The sequence below is a fragment of the Coregonus lavaretus genome (genome assembly GCF_964263955.1).
Source record: "Coregonus lavaretus genome assembly, contig: HAP1_SCAFFOLD_907, whole genome shotgun sequence".
In the NCBI taxonomy this organism is placed as follows: domain Eukaryota; kingdom Metazoa; phylum Chordata; class Actinopteri; order Salmoniformes; family Salmonidae; genus Coregonus; species Coregonus lavaretus.
Genome location: NW_028157401.1, coordinates 18,743 through 35,000, shown reverse-complemented (window position 1 = coordinate 35,000; position 16,258 = coordinate 18,743). Strand labels below are relative to the sequence as shown.

Below are 16,258 nucleotides of genomic sequence, written 5' to 3'. Positions count from 1 at the left end.
TACAGGAACAAGATCATCCACATGTATTGATCACATTTTTACTAATACCGTAGAACTATCCGTATAGTGGCTATATCCAGGAAAGCCAAAGTTCCAAAAGCTGGGCCTAAAATAGTGTATAAGAGATCATACAAAGTATTTTGCTGTGACTCTTATGTGGATGTAAAACTTTATTTGTTGGTCTGATGTGATTAATAAGGAGCATCCAGACGCTGCACTTTATGAAATTATGAAATTGCTTCTTCCAATTATTGATAAACATGCCCCTGTTCTGAAACTGACTGTTAGAACTGTTAAGGCTCCGTGGATTGATGAGGAATTGAAAAACTGTCTGGTTGAAAGAGACGGGGCAAAAGGAGTGGCTAATATGTCTGGCTGCACATCTGACTGGTTGACTTACTGCAAAGTGAGAAATGATGTGACTAAACTCAACAAAAAGAAGAAGAAACTGTATTATGAAGCCAAGATCAATGATATAAAGAATGATGGAAAAAAAACGTTGGAGTACTTTAAATGAAATGATGGGCAGAAAGACTCCATCTTTCACCGAATCAGAAGGCTTATTCATCACAAAACCATTTGATGTTGCCAATTATTTGAATGATTACTTAATTGGCAAAGTGGGCAAACTTAGGCAGGAAATGCCAACAACGAACAGTGAGCCACCGTAATCATGCATAAAAAAATTATGACAAATCTTTGTAAAGTTTGTGTGGGAGAGGTGGAACATTATTGTTATTGATCAATAATGACAAAACCTCCTGGCATTGACAACTTAGATGGAAAGCTACTGAGGATGGTAGCTGACTCTATAGCCACTCCTATCGGTCATATCTTTAATCTGAGCCTAGAGGAAAGTCTTTGTCCTCAGGCCTGGAGGGAAGCCAAAGTCATTCCGCTACCCAAGCGTGGTAAAGCAGCCTTTTTATTGGTTCTAACAGCAGACCTGTCAGCTTGCTGCCAGCTCTTAGCAAACTGTTGGAAAAAATTGTGTTTGACCAAATGCTACTTCTCTATAAACAAATTAACAACAGACTTTCAGCATGCTTATAGAGAAGGCCACTCAACATGTACTGCACTAACACAAACGACTGATGATTGGTTGAAAGAAATTGATAATAAGAAGATTGTGGGAGCTGTACTGTTAGATTTCAGTGCAGCCTTTGATATTATTGACCATAACCTGTTGTTGAGAAAACGTATGTGTTATGGCTTTTCAACCTCTGTCATATCGTGGATTCAGAGCTATCTATCTAATACAACTCAGAGTTTTTTTTTTTATGGAAGCTTCTCTAATCTCAAACATGTAAAGCGCAGCTCTCTAGGCCCTCTACTCGTTTCTATGTTTACCAATGACCTGCCACTGGCATTAAACAAAGCATGTGTGTCCATGTATGCTGATGACTCAACCATATACGCATCAGCAACCACAGCTAGTGAAGTCACTGAAATCCTTAACAAAGAGTTGGAGTCTGTTTTGGAATGGGTGGCCACTAATAAACTGGTCCTGAACATCTCTAAAACTAAGAGCATTGTATTTGGTACAAATCATTCCCTGAATTCTAGACCTCAGCTGAATCTGGTGCCTGTGGTCCTCTGTAGCTCAGCTGGTAGAGCACGGCGCTTGTAACGCCAAGGTTGTGGGTTCGATCCCCGGGACCACCCATACACAAAAATGTATGCACGCATGACTGTAAGTCGCTTTGGATAAAAGCGTCTGCTAAATGGCATATTATTTATTATTATTTATTATATCTGGTGATGAATGGTGTGGCTGTTGAACAAGTTGAAGAGAGTAAATTACTTGGCGTTACCTTAGATTGTAAACTGTCATGGTCAAAACATATAGATTCTATGGTTGTAAAGATGGGAAGAGGTATGTCCATAATAAATGATGCTCTGCTTTTTTGACACCCCACTCCAAAAAGCAAGTCCTGCAGGCTCTAGTTTTGTCTAATCTTGATTATTGTCCAATCGTGTGATCCAGTGCTGCAAAGAAAGACCTAGTTAAGCTGCAGCTGGCCCAGAACAGAGCGGCACGTCTTGCTCTTCATTGTAATCAGACGGCTAATATTAATACTATGCATGCCGGTCTCTCTTGGCTGAGAGTTGAGGAAAGACTGACCGTGTCACCTCTTGTTTTTATAAGAAACATTAATGTGTTGGAAATTCCTAATTGTTTGGATAGTCAACTTCCACACAGCACTGACACACACACTTACCCCACCTGACATGTCACCAGGGGTATTTTCACAGTCCCCAGGTCCAGAACAAATTCAAGGAAACGTACAGTATTACACAGAGCCATGAGTGCATGGAACTCCCTTCCATCTTATATAGCGTAAGTGAACTGCAAACCTGGTTTCAGAAAACAAATAAAGCAAGACCTTAGGCCACAACGCGTCTCCCCCATGTGACCTACTTGTTGTGTGTATGTACTGACATGTACAGTGAGGGAAAAAAGTATTTGATCCCCTGCTGATTTTGTACGTTTGCCCACTGACAAAGAAATGATCAGTCTATAATTTTAATGGTAGGCTTATTTGAACAGTGAGAGACAGAATAACAACAAAATCCAGAAAAACGCATGTCAAAAATGTTATAAATTGATTTGCATTTTAATGAGGGAAATAAGTATTTGACCCCCTCTCAATCAGAAAGATTTCTGGCTCCCAGGTGTCTTTTATACAGGTAACGAGCTGAGATTAGGGGCACACTCTTAAAGGGAGTGCTCCTAATCTCAGTTTGTTACCTGTATAAAAGACACCTGTCCAGAGAAGCAATCAATCAATCAGATTCCAAACTCTCCACCATGGCCAAGACCAAAGAGCTCTCCAAGGATGTCAGGGACAAGATTGTAGACCTACACAAGGCTGGAATGGGCTACAAGACCATCGCCAAGCAGCTTGGTGAGAAGGTGACAACAGTTGGTGTGATTATTCGCAAATGGAAGAAACACAAAGAACTGTCAATCTCCCTCGGCCTGGGGCTCCATGCAAGATCTCACTTCGTGGAGTTGCAATGATCATGAGAACGGTGAGGAATCAGCCCAGAACTACACGGGAGGATCTTGTCAATGATCTCAAGGCAGCTGGGACCATAGTCACCAAGAAAACAATTGGTAACACACTACGCCGTGAAGGACTGAAATCCTGCAGCGCCCGCAAGGTCCCCCTGCTCAAGAAAGCACATATACAGGGCCGTCTGAAGTTTGCCAATGAACATCTGAATGATTCAGAGGAGAACTGGGTGAAAGTGTTGTGGTCAGATGAGACCAAAATCGAGCTCTTTGGCATCAACTCAACTCGCCGTGTTTGGAGGAGGAGGAATGCTGCCTATGACCCCAAGAACACCATCCCCACCGTCAAACATGGAGGTGGAAACATTATGCTTTGGGGGGGGGGGGGGGGGGGGGTTTCTGCTAAGGGGACAGGACAACTTCACCGCATCAAAGGGACGATGGACGGAGCCATGTACCGTCAAATCTTGGGTGAGAACCTCCTTCCCTCAGCCAGGGTATTGAAAATGGGTCGTGGATGGGTATTCCAGCATGACAATGACCCATAACACACGGCCAAGGCAACAAAGGAGTGGCTCAAGAAGAAGCACATTAAGGTCCTGGAGTGGCCTAGCCAGTCTCCAGACCTTAATCCCATAGAAAATCTGTGGAGGGAGCTGAAGGTTCGAGTTGCCAAACGTCAGGCTCGAAACCTTAATGACTTGGAGAAGATCTGCAAAGAGGAGTGGGACAAAATCCCTCCTGAGATGTGTGCAAACCTGGTGGCCAACTACAAGAAACGTCTGACCTCTGTGATTGCCAACAAGGGTTTTGCCACCAAGTACTAAGTCATGTTTTGCAGAGGGGTCAAATACTTATTTCCCTCATTAAAATGCAAATCAATTTATACATTTTTTGACATGCATTTTTCTGGATTTTTGTTGTTGTTAGTCTGTCTCTCACTGTTCAAATAAACCTACCATTAAAATTATAGACTGATCATGTCTTTGTCAGTGGGCAAACGTACAAAATCAGCAGGGGATCAAATACTTTTTTCCCTCACTGATAGATGCACACACACACTACATGTTAATGTTTTTAGATGTATGTAAATTGTAAGTCTTTTGTCTGTGATTTATTTTTGGTTATGTGTCGGACCCCAGTAAGACTAGCTGTTGCCATTGGCGTTGGCTAATGGGGTTCCTAATGAATCAAATCACATCTACAAGGTGTGGAAAGCGTTCCACAGGGATGCTTGGCCCATGTTGACTCCAATGCTTCCCACAGTTATGTCAAGTTGGCTGGATGTCCTTTGGGTGGTGGACCATTCTTGATACACACAGGAAACTGTTGAGCGTCAAAAACCCAGCAGCGTTGGAGTTCTTGACCTACTACCATACCCCGTTTTAAAGGCGCTTAAATATTTTGTCTTGCCCGTTCACCCTCTGAATGGCACACGTACACAATCCATGTCTCAAGGCTTAAAAAATATTCTTTAACCTGTCTCCTCCCCTTCATCTACACTGATTTGAAGTGGATTTAACAGGTGACATCAATAAGGGATCATAGCTTTCACATGGATTCACCTGGTCAGTCTATGTCATGGAAAGAGCAGGTGTTCCTAATGTTTTGTACACTCAGTGTACATCCTATATATTCTACCAAATCCATGAAGGGATGTGAGATCTGATGGAGATCATCTTTGAAGGGTTGAGACAAACTTCTGTTTCCCACAAAGTGGACAATAAACTACAGATTTTATTCTAGCTATAAAATTGTTCTAGAATTACATTTATGGAATGTAAATGTAAATATCTATTGAACATTGATGAGAATCATGATTTCTTCCCCCCCCCCCCCCATGTTTGTGAAAGTGAACGGAAGAAGAGTTCAGCCACAGGTCAGAGCGTTGTGAATAAACATACCTTCTACAGGTTTGGTCACGATGCCCGTTACCCCACCAACGACCCCCTACAGAGAGAGAGAGAGAGAGAGAGAGAGAGAGAGAGAGAGAGAGAGAGAGAGGACCGTCAGGTCTCCATGGTATCCAACACAAAGGTCTAATTCAAGACTAACAGGACAGAACAACCTCTTAACCAAAGAAAACCATCCGTTTGGGAGGAAAATTACATTTCACATTATTGTCCTGAATGAAGAGGGTTCATCTGATGTTGTGTTCTGTACTGAAAAGCTAATCATGACTCCGTCCCAAATGACACCCTGTTCCCTACATAGAGCACTACTTTAGGTTGCCATTTGGGACAGACCCTGTGTGTTTTAGCCTCATCACGACTCCTACAGGAGGACCCAGGACAGAAGACAACTGAAGATGATACTCCTTTAGGTCCTGAATCAAGAGGTAGAATTACATGAGTAGTTCCCCCTGTAATGTTCTGGTCTGTAATGGTAGAATTACATGAGTAGTTCCCCTGTAATGTTCTGGTCTGTAATGGTAGAATTACATGAGTAGTTCCCCCTGTAATGTTCTGGTCTGTAATGGTAGAATTACATGAGTAGTTCCCCCTGTAATGTTCTGGTCTGTAATGGTAGAATTACATGAGTAGTTCCCCCTGTAATGTTCTGGTCTGTAATGGTAGAATTACATGAGCAGTTTCCCCTGTAATGTTCTGGTCTGTAATGGTAGAATTACATGAGTAGTTCCCCCTGTAATGTTCTGGTCTGTAATGGTAGAATTACATGAGTAGTTCCCCCTGTAATGTTCTGGTCTGTAATGGTAGAATTACATGAGTAGTTCCCCCTGTAATGTTCTGGTCTGTAATGGTAGAATTACATGAGTAGTTCCCCCTGTAATGTTCTGGTCTGTAATGGTAGAATTACATGAGTAGTTCCCCCTGTAATGTTCTGGTCTGTAATGGTAGAATTACATGAGTAGTTCCCCCTGTAATGTTCTGGTCTGTAATGGTAGAATTACATGAGTAGTTCCCCCTGTAATGTTCTGGTCTGTAATGGTAGAATTACATGAGCAGTTCCCCTGTAATGTCTGGTCTGTAATGGTAGAATTACATGAGTAGTTCCCCCTGTAATGTTCTGGTCTGTAATGGTAGAATTACATGAGTAGTTCCCCTGTAATGTTCTGGTCTGTAATGGTAGAATTACATGAGCAGTTCCCCCTGTAATGTTCTGGTCTGTAATGGTAGAATTACATGAGTAGTTCCCCTGTAATGTTCTGGTCTGTAATGGTAGAATTACATGAGTAGTTCCCCTGTAATGTTCTGGTCTGTAATGTTAAATCTACTGATTGAAAGTCCACTCCTGCTCATGATTCTACAGTAAAATGCACATCACGCAGTACAATTGCCTTTTGTACTATAATGTCAAGGTCGCGCTTGTAGGCAACCACATGGTTGCGTCCCAAATCGCACCCTAGTTCCTATATAGCCCTACGTGTCAAAAGTAGTGCACTACATAGGGAATAGGGTGCCATTTTGGGATGCAGGCCATGTCATGTATCGTTGTTGAATCATTTCGTGTAGTTTTAATATTCAACATGGGGCTTAAACGTCCGTGACCTCTGACTCATCGTGAAGGACAATATTGGGACATGTGCTTTCGACCCCCACAGCTGACGGTGTGATTTCCACATGGGGCAACACACACTGAACGTGTGTTCACTGCAGGGTTGTGGTCAAGTCCATTTTCAATTCAGTCAATTTAGGAAGTCAACTGAAATCCCAATTCCAATTTTCCTCATATACTTTCTATGAGGAAAATGTGAATTACTTTTACCTGAATTGAGTGAATTGAAATGGAAATCTCCCCCCCCCCCCAACCCTGGTTTCACTGTAAGTGTCTCTGGATAAAGTGTATCTTTATTAAATGATCATAGTACTACAGTGGTACCTTGAAGAATCCCATGCCTCCCTTGGCCAGACTCTCTCCAAAGTCTTTGGGAGGTCTGTTCATTTCCTCTCGTCTTTTCTGCTGGTAGTCTTTATCCATGGTGAGGGCAGCCAGTCCTTTACCCACTGACCCCGTAATACGAGACACCATGCCTGCAGCGCCACCTAGTGGGGAGGAGAGAGAAGACAGGTATACAGAAAAAAAAAAAACACTTTAGACATGCACACATTGTATACACACACAAGCACGTGTACACAGGCGCACTCACTCATTCACACACAGCCTTACCGACAGTGTGGCCCAGTAGACTGCGTACTCCGATCACAAAGCCCTCAGCGAACTCCTCAGGACCCTGAACCGCTCCCTATGGCGACAACAACAACAACCAAAATAATGTCAGCGCTGGAGTCACTTCAGCCGTACTGCTTCTGAACGGGGCCTCTACAGGGCCTGGCCCGTCCCGGACATCCAGACACGTCCCTCAAAAAACGTCACCACGTGGTCCTATGAGAATAGCTGGAGGTTTTTGGTGTGTGTGTCACCTGGAAGGGCTCGTAAAAGAAGGCCTCCACTCCTTCAGACAGGCCTCTGATCAGGCCGAATGGGTTCCCCAAGACATCCAGACCCAGCACCAACACATACATCTGTTTCAGGAACTACAGAGGAGCGAGAGAGAGAGAGAGAGAGAGAGAGGAAGCCAGTGGAGTGGGCATTCTTTACAATGGGAAATATGTTGCATAAAGCAGCTGTTAAAGCCTTGTGTTCTCCTCCATTATTCTAAATTCAGCGTATCCAAATAAAACAGTAAAAAAAGAGAGGCTAAAGTATATTATCTATCTTAAGGTTTGTGAAGGAATCGTGTGAACTAACCTGTTCACTGTAATGTCGGACCACAGTCCACATCAGCTTCTCTCTCCTATAGAACTGATAGCTAATCTCAAAGTAGGCAAGTCTGGAAGGAGACAGAGAAGGGGAGAGAGAGTTACTACCAAAGACGTGATCGTCACTAGCCTGGTCCCAGATCTGACAGAGAAGGGGGAGAGAGTTACTAACAAAGACGTGATCGTCACTAGCCTGGTCCCAGATCTGACAGAGAAGGGGGAGAGAGTTACTACCAAAGACGTGATCGTCACTAGCCTGGTCCCAGATCTGTTTGTGCTGTCGATCTACGGTCTCTGTCCCAGTCTGATCCACTCACTTGAAGATGAGGTCGTCTACGTCGGTGAGTGTAGCTCCAAGACTCTTCAACAGAAGATTGACTGACTGGATGGCCACCATCTCCTGCTGATCATCACCGCTGGAGCCCAGAGACAGACTCAGGTGTAGCTACAACAGAGGAATAGCATAGACCAGGTTTACTCCACTACTGATGGAGAAGGACCAGTACTCCACTACTGTTAGAGAAGGACCAGTACTCCACTACTGTTAGAGAAGGACCAGTACTCCACTACTGTTAGAGAAGGACCAGTACTCCACTACTGTTAGAGAAGGACCAGTACTCCACTACTGTTAGAGAAGGACCAGTACTCCACTACTGTTAGAGAAGGACCAGTACTCCACTACTGTTAGAGAAGGACCAGTACTCCACTACTGTTGGAGAAGGACCAGTACTCCACTACTGTTAGAGAAGGACCAGTACTCCACTACTGTCTGAGAAGGACTAGTACTCCACTACTGTCAGAGAAGGACCAGTACTCCACTACTGTTAGAGAAGGACCAGTACTCCACTACTGTTAGAGAAGGACCAGTACTCCACTACTGTTAGAGAAGGACCAGTACTCCACTACTGTTAGAGAAGGACCAGTACTCCACTACTGTTAGAGAAGGACCAGTACTCCACTACTATTGGAGAAGGACCAGTACTCCACTACTGTTAGAGAAGGACCAGTACTCCACTACTGTTAGAGAAGGACCAGTACTCCACTACTGTTAGAGAAGGACCAGTACTCCACTACTGTTAGAGAAGGACCAGTACTCCACTACTGTTAGAGAAGGACCAGTACTCCACTACTGTTAGAGAAGGACCAGTACTCCACTACTGTTAGAGAAGGACCAGTACTCCACTACTGTTAGAGAAGGACCAGTACTCCACTACTGTTAGAGAAGGACCAGTACTCCACTACTGTTAGAGAAGGACCAGTACTCCACTACTGTTAGAGAAGGACCAGTACTCCACTACTGTTAGAGAAGGACCAGTACTCCACTACTGTCAGAGAAGGACCAGTACTCCACTACTGATGGAGAAGGACCAGTACTCCACTACTGTTGGAGAAGGACCAGTACTCCACTACTGTTGGAGAAGGACCAGTACTCCACTACTGTTAGAGAAGGACCAGTACTCCACTACTGTTAGAGAAGGACCAGTACTCCACTACTGTTAGAGAAGGACCAGTACTCCACTACTGTTAGAGAAGGACCAGTACTCCACTACTGTTAGAGAAGGACCAGTACTCCACTACTGTTAGAGAAGGACCAGTACTCCACTACTGTTGGAGAAGGACCAGTACTCCACTACTGTTAGAGAAGGACCAGTACTCCACTACTGTCTGAGAAGGACTAGTACTCCACTACTGTCAGAGAAGGACCAGTACTCCACTACTGTTAGAGAAGGACCAGTACTCCACTACTGTTAGAGAAGGACCAGTACTCCACTACTGTTAGAGAAGGACCAGTACTCCACTACTGTTAGAGAAGGACCAGTACTCCACTACTGTTAGAGAAGGACCAGTACTCCACTACTATTGGAGAAGGACCAGTACTCCACTACTGTTAGAGAAGGACCAGTACTCCACTACTGTTAGAGAAGGACCAGTACTCCACTACTGTTAGAGAAGGACCAGTACTCCACTACTGTTAGAGAAGGACCAGTACTCCACTACTGTTAGAGAAGGACCAGTACTCCACTACTGTTAGAGAAGGACCAGTACTCCACTACTGTTAGAGAAGGACCAGTACTCCACTACTGTTGGAGAAGGACCAGTACTCCACTACTGTTAGAGAAGGACCAGTACTCCACTACTGTTAGAGAAGGACCAGTATTCCACTACTGTTAGAGAAGGACCAGTACTCCACTACTGTTAGAGAAGGACCAGTACTCCACTACTGTTGGAGAAGGACCAGTACTCCACTACTGTTAGAGAAGGACCAGTACTCCACTACTGTTAGAGAAGGACCAGTACTCCACTACTGTTAGAGAAGGACCAGTACTCCACTACTGTTAGAGAAGGACCAGTACTCCACTACTGTTAGAGAAGGACCAGTACTCCACTACTGTTAGAGAAGGACCAGTACTCCACTACTGTTAGAGAAGGACCAGTACTCCACTACTGTTAGAGAAGGACCAGTACTCCACTACTGTTAGAGAAGGACCAGTACTCCACTACTGTTAGAGAAGGACCAGTACTCCACTACTATTAGAGAAGGACCAGTACTCCACTACTGTTAGAGAAGGACCAGTACTCCACTACTGTTAGAGAAGGACCAGTACTCCACTACTGTTAGAGAAGGACCAGTACTCCACTACTGTTAGAGAAGGACCAGTACTCCACTACTGTTAGAGAAGGACCAGTACTCCACTACTGTTAGAGAAGGACCAGTACTCCACTACTGTTAGAGAAGGACCAGTACTCCACTACTGTTAGAGAAGGACCAGTACTCCACTACTGTTAGAGAAGGACCAGTACTCCACTACTGTTAGAGAAGGACCAGTACTCCACTACTGTCAGAGAAGGACCAGTACTCCACTACTGATGGAGAAGGACCAGTACTCCACTACTGTTGGAGAAGGACCAGTACTCCACTACTGTTGGAGAAGGACCAGTACTCCACTACTGTTAGAGAAGGACCAGTACTCCACTACTGTTAGAGAAGGACCAGTACTCCACTACTGTTAGAGAAGGACCAGTACTCCACTACTGTTAGAGAAGGACCAGTACTCCACTACTGTCAGACAAGTTCCTTTACACTTGCCGCCACCATTTTTGCAGTAATGCTGCAATCAGTTGGTCATAATTTTGGATAGAGTAGACATTTCCATATATTTTTGTTAGCTGCATATGTGCCTTTCTTACTAATCTGCTCCCGTTTGGATTGAAGTATAATTTTTGTATGACTGAAGCCTTTAGTGAAGAGGTCTAATCCAGTGCTTTAATGTTTAATAATCTCTGCCCTCCAAATTCAAATTCCTTATAAAAAAATATGCCCGTTTAATTTAGTCTGGCATGCAGTTCCAAATAAAGTGGAATATTTCATTTATTTATTATCATTTTAAAAAATAAACACAAGTGGTTAGGTGGAGGCAGGGCCATAATAAAGTGGTTAGGTGGAGGCAGGGCCATAATAAAGTGGTTAGGTGGAGGCAGGGCCATAATAAAGTGGTTAGGTGGAGGCAGGGCCATAATAAAGTGGTTAGGTGGAGGCAGGGCCATAATAAAGGGGTTAGGTGGAGGCAGGGCCATAATAAAGTGGTTAGGTGGAGGCAGGGCCATAATAAAGTGGTTAGGTGTAGGCGGGGCCATAATAAAGTGGTTAGGTGGAGGCAGGGCCATAATAAAGTGGTTAGGTGGAGGCAGGGCCATAATAAAGTGGTTAGGTGTAGGCGGGGCCATAATAAAGTGGTTAGGTGGAGGCAGGGCCATAATAAAGTGGTTAGGTGTAGGCGGGGCCATAATAAAGTGGTTAGGTGGAGGCAGGGCCATAATAAAGTGGTTAGGTGTAGGCGGGGCCATAATAAAGTGGTTAGGTGTAGGCAGGGCCATAATAATGTGGTTAGGTGGAGGCAGGGCCATAATAAAGTGGTTAGGTGGAGGCAGGGCCATAATAAAGTGGTTAGGTGGAGGCAGGGCCATAATAAAGTGGTTAGGTGGAGGCAGTGCCATAATAAAGTGGTTAGGTGTAGGCAGGGCCATAATAATGTGGTTAGGTGGAGGCAGGGCCATAATAAAGGGGTTAGGTGGAGGCAGGGCCATAATAAAGTGGTTAGGTGGAGGCAGGGCCATAATAAAGTGGTTAGGTGGAGGCAGGGCCATAATAAAGTGGTTAGGTGGAGGCAGGGCCATAATAAAGTGGTTAGGTGGAGGCAGGGCCATAATAAAGTGGTTAGGTGTAGGCAGGGCCATAATAATGTGGTTAGGTGGAGGCAGGGCCATAATAAAGTGGTTAGGTGGAGGCAGGGCCATAATAAAGTGGTTAGGTGGAGGCAGGGCCATAATAAAGTGGTTAGGTGGAGGCAGGGCCATAATAAAGTGGTTAGGTGGAGGCAGGGCCATAATAAAGTGGTTAGGTGGAGGCAGGGCCATAATAAAGTGGTTAGGTGGAGGCGGGGCCATAATAAAGTGGTTAGGTGGAGGCGGGGCCATAATAAAGTGGTTAGGTGGAGGCGGGGCCATAATAAAGTGGTTAGGTGGAGGCGGGGCCATAATAAAGTGGTTAGGTGGAGGCGGGGCCATAATAAAGTGGTTAGGTGGAGGCGGGGCCATAATAAAGTGGTTAGGTGGAGGCGGGGCCATAATAAAGTGGTTAGGTGGAGGCGGGGCCATAATAAAGTGGTTAGGTGTAGGCAGGGCCATAATAAAGTGGTTAGGTGGAGGCAGGGCCATAATAAAAAGTGGTTAGGTGTAGGCAGGGCCATAATAAAGTGGTTAGGTGTAGGCAGGGCCATAATAAAGTGGTTAGGTGGAGGCAGGGCCATAATAAAGTGGTTAGGTGTAGGCAGGGCCATAATAAAGTGGTTAGGTGTAGGCAGGGCCATAATAAAGTGGTTAGGTGGAGGCAGGGCCATAATAAAGTGGTTAGGTGGAGGCAGGGCCATAATAAAGTGGTTAGGTGGAGGCAGGGCCATAATAAAAAGTGGTTAGGTGTAGGCAGGGCCATAATAAAGTGGTTAGGTGTAGGCAGGGCCATAATAAAGTGGTTAGGTGGAGGCAGGGCCATAATAAAGTGGTTAGGTGTAGGCAGGGCCATAATAAAGTGGTTAGGTGTAGGCAGGGCCATAATAAAGTGGTTAGGTGGAGGCAGGGCCATAATAAAGTGGTTAGGTGGAGGCAGGGCCATAATAAAGTGGTTAGGTGGAGGCAGGGCCATAATAAAGTGGTTAGGTGGAGGCAGGGCCATAATAAAGTGGTTAGGTGGAGGCAGGGCCATAATAAAGTGGTTAGGTGGAGGCAGGGCCATAATAAAGTGGTTAGGTGGAGGCAGGGCCATAATAAAGTGGTTAGGTGGAGGCAGGGCCATAATAAAGTGGTTAGGTGGAGGCAGGGCCATAATAAAGTGGTTAGGTGGAGGCAGGGCCATAATAAAGTGGTTAGGTGGAGGCAGGGCCATAATAAAGTGGTTAGGTGGAGGCAGGGCCATAATAAAGTGGTTAGGTGGAGGCAGGGCCATAATAAAGTGGTTAGGTGTGGGCAGGGCCATAATAAAGTGGTTAGGTGGAGGCAGGGCCATAATAAAGTGGTTAGGTGGAGGCAGGGCCATAATAAAGTGGTTAGGTGGAGGCAGGGCCATAATAAAGTGGTTAGGTGGAGGCAGGGCCATAATAAAGTGGTTAGGTGGAGGCAGGGCCATAATAAAGTGGTTAGGTGGAGGCAGGGCCATAATAAAGTGGTTAGGTGGAGGCAGGGCCATAATAAAGTGGTTAGGTGGAGGCAGGGCCATAATAAAGTGGTTAGGTGGAGGCAGGGCCATAATAAAGTGGTTAGGTGGAGGCAGGGCCATAATAAAGTGGTTAGGGTGGAGACAGGGCCATAATAAAGTGGTTAGGGTGGAGACAGGGCCATAATAAAGTGGTTAGGTGGAGGCAGGGCCATAATAAAGTGGTTAGGTGGAGGCAGGGCCATAAATACTGTAGGTAAACTGGGACATGACTAAAGAGTTAATCCACCCCTCTTGTTGACGGAGATACACTTTTGCCATTTTAAAGCGAATTTCCTGCAATTGTACACATTTTGCCATGTCTTATGTGTGTTCATATGATACCTGAGTAGTTGATCACCTGGATATTTTGACAGGTTATAGAGCTCTGTAAGTGAATGACATAACAAGAGGAAAACTACAAAATTTCGAAATTGCACCTTGTGCATTTTACTATTACAAAAGCAATAAGTCTATTTTTTAAGTCGGGACCCGCAGTCTGTCTGTTGAGTATGGCTGACATAGAGGAATATAACATTATTTAATATTGCTGTCGTCTCCTGATGCCCAGACTCAGTCTTTGTTAAGAATCTGGCGAGCATTTTACATTTCAAACAAAGGCCCCAACAGGACAGGAAATAAATAAGTTATTTCTGTCTTGGCCACATCTAGGCCAGAGAATGAGGATGGGATGAGAGAGAGAAAATAGGGAGAGAGAATGAGGAAGTAGGGAGAGAGAGAGGGAGGAGGGAGAGAGAATGAGAGCCTCCTACTTTGATGGGGGAGATGTGGAAGTGTTCAAAGAAGCTGAGGCCTGAGTTGTCTGTCATGGACGCCTCCATCAGTTCAGCCTGTAACATCTCCAAGTCCTTCTCTATCAGCTTGGTCTGGAGAGGAGAGAGAGACAGAGAGAAAGAGAGAGAGAGAGACAGAGACAGAGAGAGAGAGAGAGAGAGAGAGAGAGAGAATGACGAAGGAGGGAGAGAGAGAGAGAGAGAGAGAGAGAGAGAGAGAGAGAGAGAGAGAGAGAGAGAGAGAGAGAGAGAGAGAGACAGAGACAGAGAGAATGACGAAGGAGGGAGAGAGAGAGAGAGAGAGGAGAGAGAGACAGAGAGAGAGACAGAGAGAGAGAGAGAGAATGACGAAGGAGGGGGAGAGAGAGAGAGAGAGAGAGAGAGAGAGAGAGAGAGAGAGAGAGAGAGAGAGATTGAGATCCAGGTCATATACACCACACACATGCACGTGTTCAACTAATCAAATCTCACGTGAGGTACTGAAGTCCCACGTGACTTCTCACTTAATAGATGTGTTAGTAAAATGATCAGAGAGCCATAAGGGTTGTTTTTGCCCAGCTAGCCTCCATCCAGGTAACGTCAGACTAATGCCATTGGGCAACAGCAGCAATACGTTTAACACGCAACACCTACTTGTCTCCTCTGTTCAATTCAAGAAGATGTATTTATTTTGTTACTGAAATAAGTATGATTCATTATCTACATATACAAATGTCATATGATTTGTCCACGTGTACTTCAGTAACGGGTGAACAGGGCCTGGATGGTTCCCAGGAAGCCCTGGTCAATCTTCCTTTCCTGGCTGGTTATTTCTTTCTTCTAACAACAGGGGGCAGTATTTCCCATGTTTAGCGTACACTACAGTACAGTCCACCTCCTCGTTCTCCTAAACCCCAGAGTACTGGCACCTCTTGTAGAATATGATGAGTACCAGCCCCTTTTTCTGTCCACTTCAACCATCGCCTCACAGGCCTCTGCTAGTGTGTCTGTAGTTAACGTCTGTTGGTCAACGTGTGTTTCAGTAGATCGGGTGAACAGGGCCAGATGTCTGTGTCTGTAATTGTGTCTGTAGCTGTGGCTTCGTCTGTGGCTGCATCTGTATCGGTGTCTCCAGTTGTGTCTCCAGTTGTGTCTCTAGTTGTGTCTCTAGTTGTGTCTCTAGTTGTGTCTCTAGTTGTGTCTCTAGTTGTCTCTCCAGTTGTGTCTCTAGTTGTGTCTCTAGTTGTGTCTCTAGTTGTGTCTCCAGTTGTGTCTCTAGTTGTGTCTCTAGTTGTGTCTCCAGCTGTGTTTCTAGTTGTGTCTCCAGCTGTGTCTCTAGTTGTGTCTCCAGCTGTGTCTCTAGTTATGTCTCCAGTTGTCTCTAGTTGTGTCTCCAGCTGTGTCTCTAGTTGTGTCTCTAGTTGTGTCTCTAGTTGTGTCTCTAGTTGTGTCTCCAGCTGTGTCTCTAGTTGTGTCTCTAGTTGTGTCTCTAGTTGTGTCTCTAGTTGTGTCTCTAGCTGTGTCTCTAGCTGTGTCTCCAGCTGTGTCTCTAGTTGTGTCTCTAGTTGTGTCTCCAGCTGTGTCTCTAGTTGTGTCTCTAGTTGTGTCTCTAGTTGTGTCTCTAGCTGTGTCTCTAGTTGTGTCTCCAGCTGTGTCTCCAGCTGTGTCTCTAGTTGTGTCTCTAGTTGTGTCTCCAGCTGTGTCTCTAGTTGTGTCTCTAGTTGTGTCTCTAGTTGTGTCTCTAGTTGTGTCTCTAGTTGTGTCTCTAGTTGTGTCTCCAGCTGTGTCTCTAGTTGTGTCTCTAGTTGTGTCTCTAGTTGTGTCTCTAGTTGTGTCTCTAGCTGTGTCTCTAGCTGTGTCTCCAGCTGTGTCTCTAGTTGTGTCTCTAGTTGTGTCTCTAGTTGTGTCTCTAGTTGTGTCTCTAGTTGTGTCTCTAGTTGTGTCTCCAGCTGTGTCTGCAGTTGTGTCTCTAGTTGTGTCTCTAGTTGTGTCTCTAGTT

At 45.0% G+C, this 16,258-nt stretch overlaps 1 protein-coding gene across 1 annotated transcript in view; it reads right to left on the bottom strand.

Annotated features, from left to right (window-relative positions):
• Positions 1–16,258, bottom strand: part of LOC311125477 (intermembrane lipid transfer protein VPS13C-like) — a gene marked incomplete at its 5' end in the record, with an annotated part of 37,002 nt that overhangs the window by 11,175 nt on the left and 9,569 nt on the right. The window contains 7 exons of the mRNA XM_084199528.1: positions 4,924–4,969; positions 6,860–7,023; positions 7,148–7,223; positions 7,402–7,515; positions 7,730–7,811; positions 8,058–8,185; positions 14,260–14,373. Of these exons, the coding sequence (XP_084055654.1) occupies positions 4,924–4,969; positions 6,860–7,023; positions 7,148–7,223; positions 7,402–7,515; positions 7,730–7,811; positions 8,058–8,185; positions 14,260–14,373 (724 nt within the window). The remainder of the gene's footprint in view (positions 1–4,923; positions 4,970–6,859; positions 7,024–7,147; positions 7,224–7,401; positions 7,516–7,729; positions 7,812–8,057; positions 8,186–14,259; positions 14,374–16,258) is intronic.